The sequence below is a fragment of the Gambusia affinis genome, linkage group LG19 (genome assembly GCF_019740435.1).
Source record: "Gambusia affinis linkage group LG19, SWU_Gaff_1.0, whole genome shotgun sequence".
NCBI lineage: Eukaryota > Metazoa > Chordata > Actinopteri > Cyprinodontiformes > Poeciliidae > Gambusia > Gambusia affinis.
Window position 1 is genome coordinate 224,712 of NC_057886.1, and position 21,525 is coordinate 246,236.

At 38.6% G+C, this 21,525-nt stretch overlaps 1 protein-coding gene across 1 annotated transcript in view; it reads right to left on the minus strand.

Moving 5' to 3' along the window:
- The window catches only part of trpm4a (transient receptor potential cation channel, subfamily M, member 4a), a 52,501-nt gene that overhangs the window by 15,430 nt on the left and 15,546 nt on the right, over positions 1 to 21,525 (minus strand). The window contains exons 10-19 of the mRNA XM_044099943.1: positions 18,086 to 18,204; positions 17,450 to 17,752; positions 16,417 to 16,518; positions 15,036 to 15,164; positions 14,703 to 14,832; positions 12,800 to 12,945; positions 11,245 to 11,357; positions 8,893 to 9,000; positions 8,754 to 8,806; positions 700 to 932 (exon numbers count right to left, since the gene is read on the minus strand). Of these exons, the coding sequence (XP_043955878.1) occupies positions 700 to 932; positions 8,754 to 8,806; positions 8,893 to 9,000; positions 11,245 to 11,357; positions 12,800 to 12,945; positions 14,703 to 14,832; positions 15,036 to 15,164; positions 16,417 to 16,518; positions 17,450 to 17,752; positions 18,086 to 18,204 (1,436 nt within the window). The remainder of the gene's footprint in view (positions 1 to 699; positions 933 to 8,753; positions 8,807 to 8,892; positions 9,001 to 11,244; positions 11,358 to 12,799; positions 12,946 to 14,702; positions 14,833 to 15,035; positions 15,165 to 16,416; positions 16,519 to 17,449; positions 17,753 to 18,085; positions 18,205 to 21,525) is intronic.

Genomic DNA, 21,525 nt, shown 5'->3' on the forward strand with positions numbered 1-21,525 from the left:
ATGTCTCTTCACATAAAACCCTCATCTAGACCATAGGAAATGTTTTAAACTGTCCTTTATATCTCTTCTTCAGACTCCAACAATACATTTGCAAAAAGTGTATAAACAGCCCTTTAACCCAAAAAAGGAAAACAGGATTTTCAAAACATTTGAACAGTTTTTTTTCTCTCCACGTCCTCTAGTTTAATTCCAGAAAAGGATTTAGACCAGAAGATACGTACATTCATCTACCAACCTTGAATAGGATCATCTAGTTTACATACTTCAAATCAAAATTAGATTCTTTCTTTTGCTCTTTCCTTTGGTTTGTTATTTTGTTTGTATTTTCTTTAAATTCCTTTAAAGCACTTTGTATTGCCTTGTTGCTGAAAATGTGCTATATCAATAAAATTACCTTTATCTTTACCTTTGAAGCTCCATAATTTAGAACCTAACCTTGGTTTAAACTTCTCTGCAACTTTCTCCTTGATTTGTCTGTGATATCTCTTGGTCTTTATAATGCTGTTAGCTCAATAATGCATGGTCTTATTTGCTTATATTGGGACAAAATGCAAAAAGGTTTAAGGGGTAAAATGATATTAGAAAGACACCGTTATAGTAAATGAATATTATTTTCCACAATTTTCTAGCTGTAATGGGTTTAAGAAATAAACACATAATGTGTGTCAGTGTAGATAAATTTGTGTGGAAATAACCAACCTGTCGGATCTCTTCACATACTAATGTGAAGACCCAAAAGTAAAGCACCAATTCCAGAGTGGAGGGGCCGTCCGGGGGAGGACCTTTGAAGTCCACCAACAGAACATAGGCAAACAGGCAAAGGAACAGGAAGTACATCAGCACATTGCCCAGGAATGAGGTCACAGGCGCATACCAAAACTGCCTCCACCTTGACACAATAAACGGTCGTTTGGAGTTAGTCTGCATAGAGTCTGGTTGAAACAGAAGCACAAGATACAACAAGTCAAGTCAGTGCCAACCAAAAAAATAATTGCACTCCACAACAAAACCAAATAATATTACTAACATTCTATATTAGTCAGAGTTGTGTTTTCTTTAGACTATGGTCCATGATAACTTTCATGCACTAATGGTGGTAAGCTACAGTGTCTTGTAAAAGTGTTATACCCCTTGAATTTTTGCATATATTGTCACTTTATGACAAACATATAATTCAATAAAATGTAATGTGATAGACCAATACTGAGTGTTTTATTGTACAGTAGAAATAAAATTATTTGAGTCAAAACACTTTTACAAATAAAAAACTGAAACGTGCGGTGTGGAAAAGTATTCAGCCCCCTTTCCTTTGAGTGCAACCAATTGTCTTCAGAAGTTGCCTGATGCCTGCTAATGACTAAACAGAGTCCACCTGTGTGTAAACTAATGTCAGAACAAATCCAGCTGCTCTGACACCTCAGAGGTTTGGAGAAATGTTGGGGAGCAAACAGCATCATGAAGTCAAAGGAACACAGGAGACATGTCAGAGAGAAAGCTGTAGAGACGTTCAAAGCAGACTTAGGCTAGAGAAAGATTTATCAAGAAATAGTCTGGCCCAACAGTAAACCTACAATGGCTGTCTACCTAAATTCCCAGGCTGAACAAGCAGTGGTCTGATTAAAGTTGCAGCCAAGAGGCCCATGGTGATTCTGGACCAGATTATCCTCAGCTCAGGGGGAATCTGTCCACAGAACAACTATTAGTTGGGCTTTATGGAAGAGTGGCAAGAAGAAAGTCATTGTTAAAGAAAACCATAAGTAAACATGTGGAAGAAGGAGCTGTGGTCAGATCACAAAATTGAACATTTTGGCCAAAATGCAAAACGCTATGTGTGATGGAGAATTAACAATGCACATCACTTTGAACACACCATTCCCACTGTCAAATATAGAGGTGGCAGTATCATGCTCTGGGGCAGTGGTCCCCAACTACCGGGCCGCTTACCGGTACCGGTACGTGGACCAGCTGGTACTGGGCCACGCAAGAAATAATTAAATATGTTCGTTCTATGTATTGAGTCTGGAGGAGCTTTTATTTTAAAAATCCTAAACTGGATGCTGTCGATTACGTCTTGCGCGCCAACATGCAGCAGAATGATTAAGAAACAACGGCATCTGTCTCGATCCTTACAACATCTCAATCCGCGCCATCCCCACCCATCCGGTCCGCAGAAAAATTGACGAAGGGTTGACCGGTCCGCTGTACTAAAAAGGTTGGGGAACACTGCTCTGGGGGTGCTTGTCTTCAGCAAGGACAGGGAAGATGGTCAGAGTGGGTGTGAAGATGGATGGAGCAAAATACAGAGCAATGTTGGAGAAAACCTCTTGGAGTCTGAAAAAGACTTGAGACTGGGACGGAGGTTCAGCTTCCAGCAGGACAACCACCCTAAACATGAAGCCAGGCTACAACAGAAAGATTTAAAACAAAACATATTCATGTGTTAGAACGGCCTGGTCAAAGTTCAGGCATGAACCTAATCAAAAATCTGTGGATTGATCTGAAAACTACTGTTCACAAACATTCTCCACCTAATCTGACTGAGCTTCAACTGTTTGGCAACAAGGATTAAGCAAAAATGTCAGTCACCACATGTACAAAAGTGGTAGAAACAAGCACTAACAGATTTGCAGCTGTAATAGCAGCAAAAGGTGGTTCCACAAAATTCAGGGGGCCTGAATACTTTTTCACTATGCACTTTTCAGGTTTTTATTTGTAAAAACTTTTTTGTAATCGTGTATAACTTTCTTTCTACTTTACAATTGTATACCACTCTATGTTGGTTTTTCACATTAAATTCTAATAAAATATATTTATGTTTGTGGTTATAATGTGACAAAATATGGAAAAGCTCAAGGGGTATGACTACTTTAGCAAGCAACTGTAAATTTTAGCCCTAACTGCAGCCAGTCCCACTGCAGTGCCAACGTGATAACACTGGAGAGAAACAACTGATTAGACACAGTTATGGACACACATATGCACACCAGTACACACAGCTATCAGGAATTTGTCTCTCCATGCATTTCTCAGAAAAGTAGTCAAACTATCTTAACTGATAATAAAAGTGTGTAAATAACTGACAAGGACAGACACTATGTATTGAAGTCAGTCACTGTCATTTTGTTTACATGTCACGGTTCATTTATTTATATATTATTTAATTTCCCTTTGGAATTAAGAAAATATTTTTTAATTTAATTTGAAGTAAAGTGAGTATTGCAGAAAAAAATGTTTTTTACTGTGTTGACAGAGTTCTCACTTTACAGGAAAGTTGTATATTCCATGAAACTGTAATAGATTTTCCTTTTGGCATACAAAAAAAAACATACCTATGCAAATATGGTCATTCTGGCTATATTTTTGACCACTCTGGGATATAATCTCAAGATCAATAGGGCAGAATCCATCAAAATATTATTTGATTTTTTTTTTTGTTGTTATTACCTAATCTCCTCATAAAAAGCTATGATTTGGATCCAAAAAGCCACTTTGCACTTGTACTTGGATGCAGTATTGCTAATGTACATTCCAAAACTGAAAAAAATCACAATTGTCACAAAGCGTACTCTTTTAAAATTAACAAAGCTCACGTAAAGAGAGTTGGTGAGGCTTTCATTCAAAAAGACCAGGTAACTGCTAAAATTGAATGTTGATAGCAGTGATGGAAATTAGCGCCCGCCACTGGCCAAAGGCGGGTAAAAGTATGAAGTGGCGTGTAAATCAGAGCAACGCACCCACCACTCTGATGGGTTGACAATTTGAAGAGAGAGAAAAGAAAGGCTGGATTCAGTTTGAACTTCTGTCCATGGGAGGACTGGCCGTCTGTACTATAGACTGATGCACAGACTGTCCATATCTGGCAGCCCATAATTTAACAAAAAGAGTATATTAAATATAAGTTTTATTGACCGCAACAGCCCATGGGTTGATTTTATTGAAAGATATTGAGCTTATCCAATGATATCCCTCAGTCCCACTTGGCTCGCTCCTCTCCACCAAGGTTATAAATAGCGCCATTTCAGCCTACCAGAGTCCGAAAAAAGTGTGCGGATACAAGACGGGGCAAATCAGAAAAACTATGACAACAAAAGCTAAAAAGTGCATAAGCTCATTCACAAAAAATGTGTCAAACTAACTGATATGTTTACCAAACAAACTTTACCCGCTGGAGCAGATTCAGTAGTGGAGGAGGAGGGGGAATTAGTGATTGAGGGGATTCATTATCATCAAAGGAGGATGATGAGAGAAAGAGAAGTGACCAGGGAAAGATTGATCAAGAGTTCAGATTAGCTGCTGCTGCCCTCTAGGAAGGAGTGGAAATGTTCATGAAGAGGAAGCCTTCATGCAGGCAGGAGGACAGGTGTGTGTGAGTCCGGGAAGTGGAAGCCAACACTAAGCTAACAGGCAGTCAGAAAAATACTGTGATAACACAGGAATGATGACGGCCCATGGAATTAATAATGAATACTTTCTGAGATATTTTAGTAATAAGATTAATCATGAATTTCAATACATAACTAGAAAATTTCTGAAGAAATTTAAACGGGGCATGCCAAAGTGTGCCTGTCGTTTGGCACACTTTGTGGGCGTTCTGATGCTACAAATTAGCATCAATGCTAAAGTAAGCTAGAATGTACTCGATAGCATGTGGAGAGTCACAAACATGTTGAGTAACATGGACGTACACCATTCAGTATGTTGAAATTAGTGTACAAGTTAAAATGAGCCAAATTGCTAACATTAGCCAAAATGCTGTCAGTAGCATGTGGAGCATCCTCCATTCAGTGTACTAAGCGTGGCTAATAAATAAGAAAAATAGCTAAAAGCTTTTTTTAAGGAAAAGGCTAATGCTAGAGGGGGGCAGTGAAATGCTAAGGTTTGTGCTAATGTTGTTTCACTATCTTGCGCAGCAGGGCAGTGCAATAACCTGAGAGAAAAAGATAGTAAAGGCTAATATTAGTACTATCCTGAGAGGAATATTTAGGCTTTTATTTTGAAATTCTGTTACAAAACTTAACCCTGTGTTCCTGTCGCACCCTGTGATTAAACTCATAATTACAATCCTCTGTACTGAACAGTTCTCTGATAGCAGACGGTGTGTCCATAAACAAGTTTACTAAATATTGTACAGTAACTGAAAAGAGAGATGTAACTTCTATCATGAATATAGATTAGCCAAAACCCCTTCAAATTACAATGAGATACTGCTACTTCTGGTGGGTGCCAGAAGTAAGACTCATAATCTTTTCCAAAGTAAGCCTCCCAGCAATAAGGTGGATAGAATGTTCAGTTCCAATGGTCAAAACTATTTCAACCCATATTAGAACTTTGTATTGATTTCCCTTCATTTTAGTAGCTGCAATTTTGCCTAATCCACACATTTTCCCTAACCCTATACAATACTAGTCTATTCCTAACACTGACCCTATCTAAAACTTAATTAGCATCTCACCTCTAAACGTTACCCCTGACCCAAAGCAACGAGTCCATCATGTTAGGACCGAAGCCTGGTCCTAATATGATGGAACTAATGCAGTGTTTCTCAGTTCCGGTTCTCAGTCCCCCTGCTCTGCATGTTTTAGGTGTTCCCCTTCTGCCACACACCTGATTCAAATCTGTGGGTGATTAATAGACTTCTGCAGTTCTTGATGACTATAGAAGAGAACATGGAATCATTTTGATCAGCTGTTCTGAAATCTAAAACCTGCAGAGGAGGGGAATTTAAGGACTGGAATTGAGAAACACTGACCTAATGTGACACTGGACATATTATGATGCGTTCACACCAAATGTGTTTTGAGCATCAGGCACGTCTGGTCTGCATTCAAAGTCTATATAGAGGCGCGTTAGAGCTGTTGTGATGCGCTTCGAGCATTTAGCGTGGCGCAATTTGAACCGTTTGGAGGGTTTGACACATCTAACGCATCAAGCACTCTACATAGACTTTGAATATAAACCAGACTCGCCTGATGCTCAAAACGCGTTTGATGTGAACGCACCATTAGAATGTTCAATTCCACTGGTATTGATGATGTCAGCAGTGATAACATCACTCTTTGATGCATCAAATGAATCTTTTTTTTTCTCCTCTCCCCTCCAGGGGGTTTTTGTGGGGTCTAGAGTCCCTTATATGAAAGTAAGCTGACAGGATAGGTGGGAAGACATGTGACAAATATTGCTAGGTCCGGGAATCGTACCCACGATGGCCGCGTCAAGGACTCAAGGCCTCCAAACATAGGGTTGCGCTATCCCCTCTGCCACCACAGCACGCCCCACTAGAATTAAATTTATTAATTTAATCAAAGCATGTCATGAATATGTGTGCATGTACTTCGTCTTAAGTCCAGAGCATGCTAGTTTTTTGTTGCTTTTGCCACCACAAGATGATATGCATATAAGATATAACATAAACATCACTATTCAGAGATGCAATGAGTTTATAGCAGTTGATACACAATGCCTGTAGTTCTGACATTCTGCCATGACTGTGGTTCTAAAGAGCAGTTCAAAGGGGCAGACTAAATTATATGTCTACTTTGAGTCTAACTGACACTGTTTTGTGTCAGTTAGACTTTTGTTTTGAGTTGAATTTGGCTCGTTTTTTGTTAATTATGTCACCACAGTTACTTGAAATACCAACAAAACTAATAGCTCCCCTCACGGGATCGAGCCACAAGTTTTGATGTATATACTGTGAGGGGGCATGCAGTGGTACGAGCCGCATTAGCTGTAGTAGGAAGTGGCAGTTATTTTGAGGTGTAGAACAATATGTGCCTGCCATAGGATTGTATATCAAGAGCAGTCAGTCACTGCTCTCCCTATACATTGCTATGGCAGGCCCCAATATCCATCCATCCATCCATCCATCGTCTTCCGCTTATCCGGGGTCGGGTCGCGGGGGTAGGAGCTTCAGAACGGAGGCCCAGTCTTCCCTCTCCTCAGCCACTTCTTCCAGCTCCTCCGGAGGAATCCCAAGGCGTTCCCAGGCCAGCCGAGAGACATTGTCCCTCCAGCGTGTTCGGGGTCTTCCCTGGGGCCTCCTCCCAGTGGGACGTGCCCGGAACACCTCACCAGGGAGGGGTCCAGGAGGCATCCTAACCAGATGCCTGAGCCACCTCAACTGGCTCCTCTCGACGTGAATGAGCAGCGGCTCTACTCTGAGTCCCTCCCAGATGACTGAGCTTCTCACCCTAACTCTAAAGGAGAACCCAGACACCCGACGGAGAAAACCCATTTCGGCCGCTTGTATCTGCGATCTCGTTCTTTCGGTCATGAGCCGGAAAAGGGTAGAGTGCCTTCTCTGGATCGGGGGGGTGTCCTGCCCCAAGTGGAGGAGTTCAAGTATCTCAGGCCCCAATAAGTAAGGGAAAACAAATAGAACAGTCGGAAAATAGCTATTGACACCATTTAAAAATGTTTATAAATGACTTGACACATCTTCAACAAATACTATCTAGGGCAGTTGTAGTCAAAATGTGGAAATGTTCAATATTGGGAATGACTGCAAGAATGTTAGGGTTGTGTAGTTAAAGTTTGCTGTTGGTAATTACTTTTAAGTTAAGGTATCCATTGTTTGTTATGTTAAATTAGTCAATATATGTGCATATGTACCTATCCACTATGAAGGTAATGTGGTTAGGTTATCAGCTGCAGTAAAACACCCCACTAGTATTCTGTACATTTATATAATGAAATGCTTCTCTGTAGTGATCTGTTAGTGGAATTTATTTTTCCTGTTAAAGTCTAAAATAAACCATTTTTATACTGTGGAGCTGTACCTTAGATGTTCATCTCTGAAGCCATTTTATATTTTGTAAGTTTAGGAGCACGTCACTATCTCTTTTATGGTTAAGGTTTTAGAAAGAGGCAGAACCTGTTCAGTTGCCAGTCAACATATGTAAATGTATTTTGACCAATAAAATACATACAAAATGCTGCTAGAGAATTTGTGTTCTACCTGAGTATTTAGCTTGCTAGTTGTGAGGCAAATGATAAAGTGAGTGTACAGACCTGGAATGACAGTTTTCTTGATTAAAGACCGAGGTCATTTTGTTCAAGAGAAAATGGAAATGATGTTCTTTGGGCAGTTTGCCACCTTGAGATAAAAGTATATATAGAGACTGTAGTTAATTTATTACCAGGGATGGGACAGTTATTTTGAAAAAAGTAACTTGATTATTCAATGAAAAAGTCCATCCTTCCTCTTTCCTCATCGCATTAAACTACTGCATGAGAGAAGCATAGAAAATGACTCTTGCTATTTTGTCTCTGATTAAATAGCAGATTTAATCTAATACTAACAAGTAAGTATTAGATTAGTTACTATTAATCTTATGTGTCAGACTGGAGTAATGCATTACTAAGAAACGTGTTGATGAGACCATTGTTTATGACATTTCTGCTCAAGTTATTTATGGATTTGTCAGGTTTCTCATATGTGTCCCCCCCAATGATAAACTTGTTTCTACACCCTTGGTCATCACACCCTTTCTTTGTGAGGCAAAAGATGCTGTATGAATGTTTCCCAGACATCTTCTGGCAATTTTAACATTGTCCTGAGCCAGATTGTTTCTTGTTTAAAAAAAAGTAACAGAAAGAAATCCAAAACAAAAAAAGAACAATATTTGAGTTGAAGTCTTAAATTATTCAATTATTATTTTTTTGCTTTTGCTGTAGTTCTATATTGTGATTTCTTTCTTTTTACATCATTAGCACACACCTATACGAATAGCAGAACATACACTCAAACTTGCCTTTTAAGTTTTCCTTCAGGGTCTTCAATTCCTCCATGTCTTCCTCACTGCAGCTAAAACAAGCATGGGGTTTTATTGTTACAAATAGTACTAAAATGATCAAACACAATAGTTTGATTTATATATTATTTGATTTTACTTTTGTATGATATCAGAAATGGAAAAGACAGTGGCATCATTCCCCTCTACGCTGTCATTGTCTCTGATGTGGTGAACTGGAAAACGTTTGATCTCCTCTTCTGGTTCCCTGAACACACAAAAAATCACATCTGCTTTTAAGGGTCTAATGAAGAAAAAATATCATAAGAACTAAACCTTCTTGTTGTGATATCTCCCTTTCACATTCTTCCAGAGCCATGCTTACATATGTAGATGACAAAATAAAGACCATGAACCCCAGCAAGGCTGTGAAGGACTGCTAGCCAATCAAGAGAGCAGGAAGAGGAGTAAGAGTAGCACTCTTAGACATATTCATATAAACATAAGTGTATATCATTTATGTCTATGATATACACAGCATGAGAACTGCCCAATGCAATCCTAACAGTGAAACATGGTGGTGGCAGCATCATGCTTTGGGGATATTTTTTCAGCTGCAGGAACAGGACGACTGAGGGAAACATGAATGTGGCCAAGTACAGAGATATCCTGGAAGAAAACCTCTTCCAAGTTCTCAGAACTGGGTCGAAGGTTCACCTTCCAACAAGACAATGATCCAAAGCACACAGCTAGAATAAAGGAATGGCTTCCAAATAACTCTGTGACCAGTCTTGAATGGCCCAACCAGAGCCCTGATCTAAAACCAATTGAGCATCTCTGGAGAGACCTCAAAATGGCTCCACAAACGTTCACCATTCAACCTGACGGAACTTAATACAGCCAGGCTATTTAAACATCCACTATCCTGGTTTTGTGAAGCAAGGTAAAGCTAGGCTACACATAACGTGACCTGCATATTGGTTTATCCATTTTAGAAGGGTTAAACCAGGCTTTGTGGGCATTCGTGTCAAGCCAGAACTTTATTGAAGAATTTTTCTGCCATAATTTCAGAGCACACATTTTCAGTCTGAAAGCAGGATTACATGTCTTTCTTCTCAATACTTTTACTTAAATTTTCATTTTGAAAGCAGGACTTCATGTCTTTTGTCTCAAAACTTGTAATGTTTACTCAAACCTTTCTCCTCACGCTCTTGCAGAACTCTCTTCTCTGCTCGCTTACAAAATATTTTCTACTTGCTTTGGAACCACCTTTTGGCACCATCACCTAGCAACCTCCAATAGAAAGAAAGCGTTTTTACTGGGTATGTTTGTTTCCTTCTAGAGGGTGTGCCTGTGTGGCTACTATTGATGTAGCAACCTGTGCCAGACATTGAATGTAGGGACTTGGTTGGGTGAACAATCTCCTGCCTAATATCAGAAGGCTGTTAGCGATCAGTAGCACACTGCTGGCAGATGTTCAGTGTAACATGAAGCAGAAAGCGGAGGCTATTGTTTCTCCCTACATCCAGTGTGCGGCACAGGTTGCGCCAATCAATAGTAGCCATTATACATTTTGAGAAGAAAGATATAAATTCCTGCTTTCAAAATAAAAAATGTAACCAAAAGTATTTGAGAAAAAAAAGACATGAAATGTTGCTTTCTGAATGAAAATGTGTGCTCTTGGATTATGTGAGAAAAATTCCTCCATAGGCCTTATGCAGTTGAGGTTCAAGGTGTTAAATGTGTCTCGTTACAATGTTATGGGAGACAAAAGAATCTTCAGTAATATCCTATGGCTAATGCCTACCTGAGTTCAAAATAATAAGATTAAGATAATATACACATGGCCTCCCTCTGTACGTTCAGTTTAGCTAAAGATCCGTAATCACAGAAAACTGAGTTCTTTGATGTGCTGTTAGTCAAGACTCAGGAACGAGGGATGAAATCTTGTTTATTTAGTGTACAAGAACTTCAAAATTATCATTTGAACATTATCAACATGCTATTTGGACTGAACTGGACTCTAATGACAACAATTTTCATTTGACTTAATTTATTCTTCTCTGACAACTGTGTACATATGACCTTTGTTAAGAGTCTGTAATATGTGAAAGAGCCTTGGAGTAAATTCAGCTGAACTAAAAAGATGCATCATTGGTTATGAAAATATTAGAATAACTTTGGTTCTAAATACATCATCACAAATTTTGAGGATACAAACAATGAATTTTCATTTCCAAATCAATTACTTATGGAGGAAAACTAAAGTTACATTCTGCTTGAGAAAAGCTATTTGATGCATTACTTCTTTTTGTTTCAGTACAATGTAAAGAAAAAAGCCTCAGCAAGGACAAACTAAACTCTATCAATGAAGTGTTGTTCTCTCACAGTAAAAAAAAAAAAAAAAAAAGAGTCAGAAAGAATTTATTAATTTCAAATCAAATAATATTAATACAAGCACAAACCCTGATATTAAGCTCACAGTTTTACAGAGCAATAAGGGAAGACTAACCTGAAGCTGATCAGATTGGTGTAGATGAGCGGAGGCAGGAGGAAAGAGAGAATCAGCTTCCAGACCTTGGTAGACCTCTCCATGTCACCCCACCATATCTCAGACAACAGAGACTATATCAGAGAAACAAAAGGTTACGATGTTATCAAAGACAGAAGACTGATGATATTCAGTCTGTATCTATAGCCATAATCAGTCCAAGAACACAGAGAAGCCTGACAAATGTGAAGTAGGCCAAAAATTTCATTATTCAAGTAAAAGTAATTTTTTTTCTTATCTTCTTCTCTTCAAGATTTTGTTTAGACGGCCACCATAAACACACATAGACTGCTTATTATAGTATGTGAGGATGCCGGTTGGAACTGAGATGTTGGAGTTATACTTTATTGCAATGCAAGGATATACAACTAGCTATATGTAATTTATGTACAGTTATATGGGGGATTACTTTGCCATTCAAGACTTCCAAATGTAGACAAAGTTCTGAAAATGATACCAGCTTTCTGAGTTTATTATCAAACTTGTCAAGCTCAAAAAATTTAAATCTCTTTTGTAGCAACTATTTCAGTAACAGGTGTTAGGAGTATTTTACCTTCTTCTTAAGTTATGATTGGTTTTCACTGTTTTGTTCACTTTAACAGAAGGTAAGTGATCACAATTACACTGTGTGACAAGAATGTATTCTGTCTAAAATACAGCTCTGTTGCAATGAGTACTAATGGTAAATGGCTTTTACTTTTATAGTGCTTTCTCTAGACCAGAGGACCCAAAACACTATATTAAGTCATTCACCCATTCATGTGTAGCAGGATGAAGCCTGCCCCAGGACTGACGACACCTGGCACCTAATTACCTCTGTGGTGTGAGCATAAAGGTAGACTCTCACCTGCTTTCTTCATGCCTTCATTTGGTCGCACTTCAGTGGGAAGGTCACTTGTGGTCAAAATTCTAAACTCTGAAATCAAAGCTGCCTGAAGTTTCCAGTTTGATACTGGGGTGTGCCTGTAATTTACCCTCCCCAGTTCAGGTTGGCAACGTAAAACGGAACATACTGGCAAGTGGATCCTCCTGCTGTTGGGCTGGAAGTGGCTCTCTGGTCGGGGTGGAGTCAGCCAGCTCTGATATAACGTTGCTGCTGCTTGCTGGAAGCCCTGCTACTTTTTTTTTTTTTCTTCTTCCAGCCCAACAGCAGGAGGATCCACTTGCCTGTACGTTCTGTTTTACGTTGCCAAGCTGAACTGGGGAGGGTAAATTACAGCCACACCCTAGTATGAACAGGAGACTTCAGGCAGCTTTGATTTCAGAGCTCAGAGTTTTGACCACTGCAAGTTAACCAAGCGATCTTCCCACTGAAGTGTGACCCAATGAAGGCAATGAAGAAAGCAGGTGATATATCTGCTTTTATCCTCCAAAAGATGATAATTTTATGTATAGAGCAAATGCTTTCTTAGGCTTTGGAACACAAGAGAAGGACAGTGGGAATCATCTTCAAATTGAGAAAACATGGGATTCAGTCACTGACAGGCCAGATTTTTGGAACTATGTATTTTTCTACCTGAACGCCATCATGACTGAAGAACAGTCGGGCATCGGCTGCCGTGGCCATCGCCAGACATGTAGCTCCGCCCCACACAGGAGACTTCCTTTTAAGGAGTGTGAAGGAGAGGCTCTCACTGCTTTGGTAACACTCACCAAATACATCTGAAAATACAGGACAAACAGAACATGAAAGTTTTGGGAGATAAGCTGGCTGGTTTAAAACTAAGATCAAATCTACCAATTTGAATTTAGTGTTAAGCACATCCATTGTTCTTAGCTTTGTTAGGTTAAAGAAGAGACAACAAAGTCCCTCATTGTTGATCATAAGCAATTTTCATTTACACTGTCCCCTGATCAGACCATATAGGACAAATTAAGACATGAGAAATTGGTAAAATTATGCTTTACATTAATCCTAATATTACTGACTTGTATTAATGACTTTAATGCTCAATAAAAAGACAACTTAGTTGACAAAGGTAACATATTATCCTTTCACATGGAAGGTAAGCTAGTGTCATAGTCAACATTCACAAAAGTAATGAACAGGTGCAGGATGTAGGAAATATCAGTTTAATTATGCTAGTTTTTAATGTTAGTTTTAGCTAATGTTGAAATATTAGATTATGTTTGTTTTTAGTAGGCCTCAATTTGGTTAACTTTAGACTCGGTTTACTCTACGTATAGCCTGATCAGTAGAGTATTTTAAATTAGATGTAGAATTCGATTTACCATATTTTTTGGACTATAAGACTCTACTCTTTCCCCCATGCGGATTATAGCCCAGTGTGGCTTTTCTATGGATTTTTCTTCAGCCAACATGGAGCTCTTTTGCAGGAAGCGAATCACTAGAAATCAATTGATCAAGTGCTAATTTTCATTTAAAACAAGCACATGCTAGCAGCAAGTACACCAGAGAAATTTCTTCAAACTCAGATCCCCTTATCATGGAAACCACACAAAGAAGTTCATATGATGCAGCTTTTAAGTTGAGGAAATAAACCCACTGCATGTAAGCTCGGCGTGAACAAATCCATGGTTCTGTGTCTCCAACACCGAACCTTAGTAGCAGATTTATTGTAAAAAACCGTGAGTGGCAGAGATATTAGCGGCTTATATATGTACGTTTCAATTTTTTATTTATTTATTTATTTATTTTTTAACTTTGTAGGTGATTCAGCTTATAGGTAGAAATATCTCATTCTTAACAAGGTCAATAGGTAAGAATATCTTCAAAAGGAAAATTCTGTTCCATTACTTGGTTCATAAAGCAAATATCTGGCTTACAGCTGATAAAAACTGAATTGACTTTCTCAGAAAATTTTAACATTTCATTCATCTGTCCATCCATCCATCCCTGCTTATTCTCTCCGGGTTGTAAAGTTTTATCAGACTGATACTTTTCTTTTTTCTCCAAAGAGTTTTTGCAGTGCTAGTGGTTTGTATTGTTTTGTGACAGTAGGCGGACAGGAAGGAGGGCGAGGAGAGAGGGGAGGACATACAGCAGGGGTCGCCGGGACCGGGGGTCGAAACCACGACGTCCGCATGGAGGACTAAGCACGCCACCCCCTGTGCTACCACAGCCCAGCAATAAAATTCTTGGGTATATGTTGTGGTCCACACATTTATGAAGAAAAATGGTGACTGACTACTACCAGACAGTGGATCAGCAGACAGTCACTGAAATTCTCCACAAGCAATGCCTGAGATTCTTGCATTTAGGGGAAAAGCAAAGGAATAAATTAACTTTTCCATATTCATTTTAAAACATGGCCTAGTTAGGGTTAACCTTCTAACCCAGGCCTGTTACTAAGATGTTTAAACTCTATATGTAAAGGTAAAGGTAAAGATTCATTCAGTTAGAATTCCTAGGCCTTCATCCTTCAATGATGATAAATATTTTCTCTGTGCAAACTCACCATTTGCCAGCTTCTCAAACCTCTGTGCCAATTGTTTCATGGCCAGCTTGCTCTCTGAGTCATTCTCCAGCTTGGAAAGCTCCCTCAGAATCTTACAGGCACCAAGAGCACTTAGCACAGACTCCCCTGCCTGATACGGAGACACAACAAGTCAATTAAGATGCAATGAAATGAAGCTGAATTAAAGGCAATTTAGAAAAAGGTAGTATTAGGACTTGCACATGAATGCTACTGGTTCTGAAAGAACGATCATCTTCAAATGGTCAAGTTAAAGCTAAATAAGTTCACACACACAAGCCTTGGACTAAAGATTTTAAAGTAACATGTTCTCACCATTTCCCAGAAGTATATAGCCATTTCAGTGCGGTTCTGTAAAACAGCCCAAATGAAGAGAGCTGCCCAGGGTGAGAGGCAGCACTGGTTGCGATATACACATTCGCCCTGCAGGATTTTGTTGGCTTGCTGAAGTTTGGAAAAGACAAATCAGAGCAAACAGTTAGTTTCTTTCTTATCTCTTTTTCTGTTCCACAGACAATATGATTTTACATGTTGGTTTTAGCTATGAGATTGTTTAATATACAATAGATATCTCTCATGACATTTTTATATCAAACTCATTACTGATCCAGCCAACTACACTTGTAATATTTTTTTCCAGGTCTTGTCCTGTGAGCAACACATATTGCAGAACTATTCACAGAACTTAAATTTTTCTATTGTGTAGAATAGAATAGAATAGAAGTACTTTATTCATCCCAGCAGGGAAATTACTTCGCAGTTGCAGCATAAAGACAAGACACAGTAACAACTAGTTGTAGATAAAGTAAAATAAAAAATATAAAGTGCTATAAATTGTAAAATTATAAAAGTGCTGTAAAATATAAAATGCAACTTAAGAGCAGTCCTTACAGAGATTCAAAAAATGCAGATAGGTATATGTAAATATATGTACAGCAAGTGTGCCACAGTGCAGTTGTGCAAAATTGGGCTGATTGAAAGCTTCTTTCAACTTTTTATTGAAAGCCCACTTTGAAGTTTTTGAAAGTTCAAAAAGTTGTAAGAGGAGAGAAAAACTGATAGACAATACAAGAAAGTACCCCAGGGTGAAAAACCTTAGAAATCTGCTTCTATACCTGCAAAAACTGAGAAAAAAAACAAAGGTAAACCGTGAAAAACAATGTCACAGAAAACACTGAAAACTGATGTATTTAGTGGTACCTAGAGATAGTAGCTATATCTCAGGCTCTGGGTGTTATCCAGATGGTTTGGATACACATCCAAGCCACCTGTTTCTGTGTATGATGATGACAGTATGAGAGAAGGGGAAAATGTCTCCAATGTGGTGGGTAATATCCACAGTCCTGAGACCAATTCAGTCATAAGAAGGTCCAAAAAACTAATGATATTGTCAGGGTCAGACTACATTAGTGCTGGTTACTTTTCATTTTTACAATTGCAGGACAATGTCACAGTACTGATTAATCATTTTCCAGCATAACATTTAAAGCTGAGATTTTGATCTGAATACTTTGGCACATGTTGTTATATGAATCCATTTGAGGATGAGAAGCAGACAAATATTTTCACAATGTCAGATTATTTATTTATTTTTTAGATAAAACAATCATTTTAGATAATGAGTCAAGCAGAAGGCTTTTGCCACATCAACGACCTGTTAACAGGTTCCTATGTAAATAGTTTTGTACTCACTGACCTTCAGTGATCTTCTAGTGCCCATCCTAGGATCAAGACCCAGAGTTCCATAGTAGAAAGGCTCACAGACATCACCTAAGAGATCCTGCAGCAGGCGGGACACCTGAAATACAGTTACAAACTTTACTTTGACATGTATTATAAGTTTGCCTCCCTTATTTGTTTTTCTACACATAATGTGATTATATAAATGGTCCTTAGCATAACATGCAAAGCATACTGAAAGAAATAAAATATGTTAAATTGATTATGGTTGTAAAGAGTCACAGAGCAATCATAGAAAAAAAAAATCACTTTATTGCTACAAATGTGGGCTATTGCTTGAATTTGATGAATTCAGGTTTTCCATGTCAACTGGTGTATAAAATCCAGTAAGTAGGCACAATGACTGCTTATACAAACATTTGTAAAGGAACGAGCCGCTCACAGAACCTCGGTGAATTCAAACATAACAAAATAGGAAATAATTTATGCAGAAGGAGATACTGAAACGCAGAGTGCACAGAGGTCACCAATTTTCTGTAGAGCCATTATCTTCAGACCCCCAAACGTCAAGTTGATTTATTCATTAAATTATCTTCATTTTATCTCCTGCCTCTGAGTCTGCATGCATTCTGGATCCAACAACACTCCATGTAGCATTGAGTTGCTTTGGAATTGAGTCGCTTTGGGAAATATTAGTTAATCATGTGACTTTTTGTTTCTGACAGAAAATGTACCTTGGAGAATCTTGTTGTACTTTCAAATTTTCAATTATGTAGATATGAGAGAGAATTTCAAGCTTTTATTGAAGCATAACAGTTACATTTTAGGACAAACAAATTTAAGTTAATGCAGAAAGTAAAAAAAACCCACTGTTACATTATATTTCTTAACGGGGAATAGGAATTGGCTATGATCAGTATGAGCAGGTCAGAGCTTTACAAAACTAGTAATTGGATATTGAATATTTTTGAGTTCCTTGTTTACCTTACTCCTACTTTCCCTCAGTTGTTCAATCAAACATCTGCTTGCTGCTCAAGTGTTGAACTCACCTCAAACAAACTAAGATCCTTTGCTGAAGCACCTGTGTTTACTTCCATATGGAAAGTCTCCACAGCACCTGGTGCAGCTCCATCCACAGACAGCTGAGATCCAGCCAGGCTCTGTCTTTCACTCAGACGCCTCTGGAGTAGAATGTATGCCAGCAAGCTATCCGACAGTGAGCGATACAAGCTCTCCAAGCGATTATTTGTCAAATAATTCAGGATGTTGAGACCATTATCACAGAAGAGACGCACAAACTGGGGCTTATTATTGATCAAAGCATCTGTCATGGAGTCCTCAAGGTCCTCATACTGAAAGTGAAAAAAAAAAAAAGTCAAGTAATTAGTGTTTTTCTAACTTTTTCTGGCAGAGGACCACTTAACCCAGCTAGCAAACACTCACAGACCACCTAGCTAGAAATTTCCTTGCAATAACACATCTTAATACGTACAACCTGAAATGAAAACATTAGTCTCTTAACACACTTATTGTTGTTTTCTGTCTTCATCAGATAAGATTCTTATCTTTACCTTACCAGACATTTAGATGTTTGAACATAACATTTGAGAACCCCTGAGCAAGGCGTTTGAAACTAGAACCAAACTAAAACTCTGGTGTTCCAACAGAGTAGAAACAAAAAATACCTTCCACTGTATGTCTCCATTGAAGAGCTCAGCTTTTGCGATGTCTACTCGGTTCCAGGCCACAGCCAGTTTTAGCTCCTCTGTGTACTCACTGGCCATACTGGTCAAACGTTTACTAGCTTAACACAAACACAGTAGACAACAATATCAGAGTGACAGAAATTATAAAAATATATTGCCTTAGTTTTGCATAGTCATTTTCAGGGGTGTCAAACTCCAGTCCTCCAGGGCCACTGCCCTGCAACTTTTAGATGTGTCTCTGCTGCACGTGACCTTTGACCTCGTTGATGAGAAGTTTCCAATTGAAACAAAGAAATCCCTGTTCTTTATGTAAGATTCAAACCAGTTGTGGGGTACCCCAAAGTTCAATCCTAGGACCCTCTTATTCAATATCTATATGCTTCCACTAGCTCAGGTTATAACAGGAAATAATATTAGCTACCATAACTATGCAGATGACACACAGCTCTACATTACGATGTCACCAGGTGACTCAGAACCCATCCAATCACTGAACAGATGCTTAGAACAGATAAATGTGTGGATGTGCCAAAAACTTCCTCCAGCTGAACAAAAACAAAACTGAAGTTATTATTTTTGGACCTAAAGAGGAACGATCTAGAGTCAGTGCACAGCTTCAGTTATTACAACTAAAAATCAGCGATCAGCCTGAAACCTGGGAGTGGTGATGGACTCTGACCTGAACCTTCAGAGCCACATAAAGACAGTTACAAAGTATGCCTTCTATCACCTGAAGAACATTTACAGGATTAAAGGACTAATGTCTCAGCCAGATCTAGAGAAACTCATCCATGCGTTTATCTTCAGTCGTATTGATTATTGTAACGGTGTCTTCACAGGTCTGTCCAACAAATCAATCAAACAGCTGCAGCTGATCTAGAATGCTGCTGCTCGTGTTCTCACTAAAACCAGGAAGATAGAGCACATAACACCAGTTTTAAAGTCCCTCCACTGGCTCCCTGTAGCTCAAAGAATAGATTTTAAAATACTGTTGTTAGTTTATAAATCACTGAATGGTTTAGCGCCACAATACATTAAAGATTTACTACTGTTGTATCAACCTTCCAGACCTCTCAGGTCTTCTGGTTCTGGTTCTGCTCTGCATCCCCAGAACCAGAACCAAACGAGGAGAAGCAGCATTTAGCATCTATGCACCAAAAATCTGGAACAAACTTCCAGAAAACTGTAAAACAGCTGAAATACTGACTTCATTTAAAACTCAACTAAAAACCCACTTGTTTAGAGTTGTATTTGAAACGTAATCAATTGTAAATTTATTGACGGAATCTGACTTGATGTTGTGTTTTTAAAGTTGATTCTATGTTGCATTGTGTTTTTGTGTTTGATTTGATGTAAAGCACTTTGAAATGCCTTGCTGCTGAAATGTGCTATACAAATAAAGTTTGATTTGATTTGATTTGATTTAAAACAAGATAACTCAAAAGTTACTTTAAAGAAAAACAAACAAAGCAATACTAGAAAACCCTCTATTTGGTAGATCCCAGTGAGGTAATCAGTGACATCATTCAGCCATTTAACAGGAGACACTGGGCCGGCCACTCCCATACTCCTGACCTGCTGCAAAGCTACAAGGGAGAATGGTAAGTAAAAAGAAACACAAATACCAAGAATATACTTTGAAATAAAATAAACAAGTTCAACCAATAATTCAAAAGTGGTAGCTTTAAACTAAACATAATCAATAGATGGAAACTGCAACATAATGCTAACACAAACAAACCCGGGATAGTAAATGAGGCAAGGTTGCAAACTAATGTTTAAATTTAAGCATTATAACCCATTGCAAAAATAAATATATCAAAATAATAATAAGGGACAAGTGGTGAATATACACTGATCCACTTTGTCACATTCCCCCCCCCCTTAAGTCACTCAGTGTTCATAGGAACGAGAAAGAAAATCCGCTACAACATTCTTTTTTCCAGCTTTATACTGAATCTTGAAACTGTACGGTTGCAATGATAGGTACCATCTGGTGATTCTTGCATTGGTCTCTCTCATTCTGTTCATCCACTGTAAAGCTTGATGGTCTGTCTCAAGCACATATTCACCACCTAGCACATAATACTTTAAAGTGTCAAGAGCCCATTTTACTGCCAAAGCTTCTTTCTCTATTGTAGAGTACCTAATTTCTCTGGGGAAGAGCTGTCGACTTATGTATTGCACAGGTCTCTGGTCGCCTCCATCACCTTGCAACAACACAGCTCCTAACCCCACTCCTGAAGTGTCAGTTTGCACAGTAAATGGGCGTGAAAAATCTGGACACTGCAACACAGGTTCATTACACAAACAGTTCTTCAGATCTGCAAACGCAGCTTCACACTCTGGAGTCCATTTAATCTTGTTGGGGTGAGAAGCTGACGGCGATGCAGGTGGATCCTCCCTAGTGTCCTGGATTGAGGACCATCTAACTAGCAGACCACAGTTTGTGTGACTGCGACACTGTGTGTAAGATAATGTTGTCAGCAACACAGGATCCCCAAAAGGGACTGTCCTCTCTTCCATCCTCTTCACGCTCTATACATCTGACTTCAGCTATTGCACTGTCATCTCCAGAAGTTCTCAGATGACTCAGCTGTGGTGGTTGGTTGTACCAGAGAGGGTGATGAGACTGAGTACAGGGCTGCTGTGGAAAACTTTATCACGTGGTGTGAGCTGAACCACCTGCAGCTCAATGTGACAAAGACCAAGGAATTGGTGGTGGATCTGAGGAGGAGGATCAGGACACTGGTGACCACTGTTATCATGCAGGGGGTAAGTGTGGACATTGTGGAAAACTATAAATATCTGGGTGTCCACACTGATAAAAAACTGGACTGGGTCAAGAACTCTGATGCTGTGTACAGGAAGGGCCAAACTCGCTTCTACTTTCTGAGGTGGCTGAGGTCATTCAACATCTCTCGGACTTATGACTCTGTGGTTGCCAGTGCCATCCCATATGCTGTGGTGTGCTGGGGCAGCAGTAGTTCATACGTCTTTGCATATATAAATTATGTTTCTAAAATTATATTGTTTGATAAATATGGAATATGTCAAACATGTATGTTTTATACTTATTATATATCTTACCAATACATTTTCCCATTTAAATTGTAATAAATTATAGTGAATGTTCATAAATACAAAATGTATGAACATTCACATTTCAGGATATATCACATTGACATTATATACTTATGTTCAATATGCTGCAATATATATAAAGTGGCACTCATTTTTATATTTTGCTATAGGCTATATATCTCAATGTATTACAAGGATATATAATATTTTATAATACATGTATCTTCAATATATAATTCAATGTATTTACCACATATATTACAAATTTAAAGGGGAAATAATATATTAGAATTTATTACAATAGATTTCCAAATAAATTGTGTTTTTATAAGGTA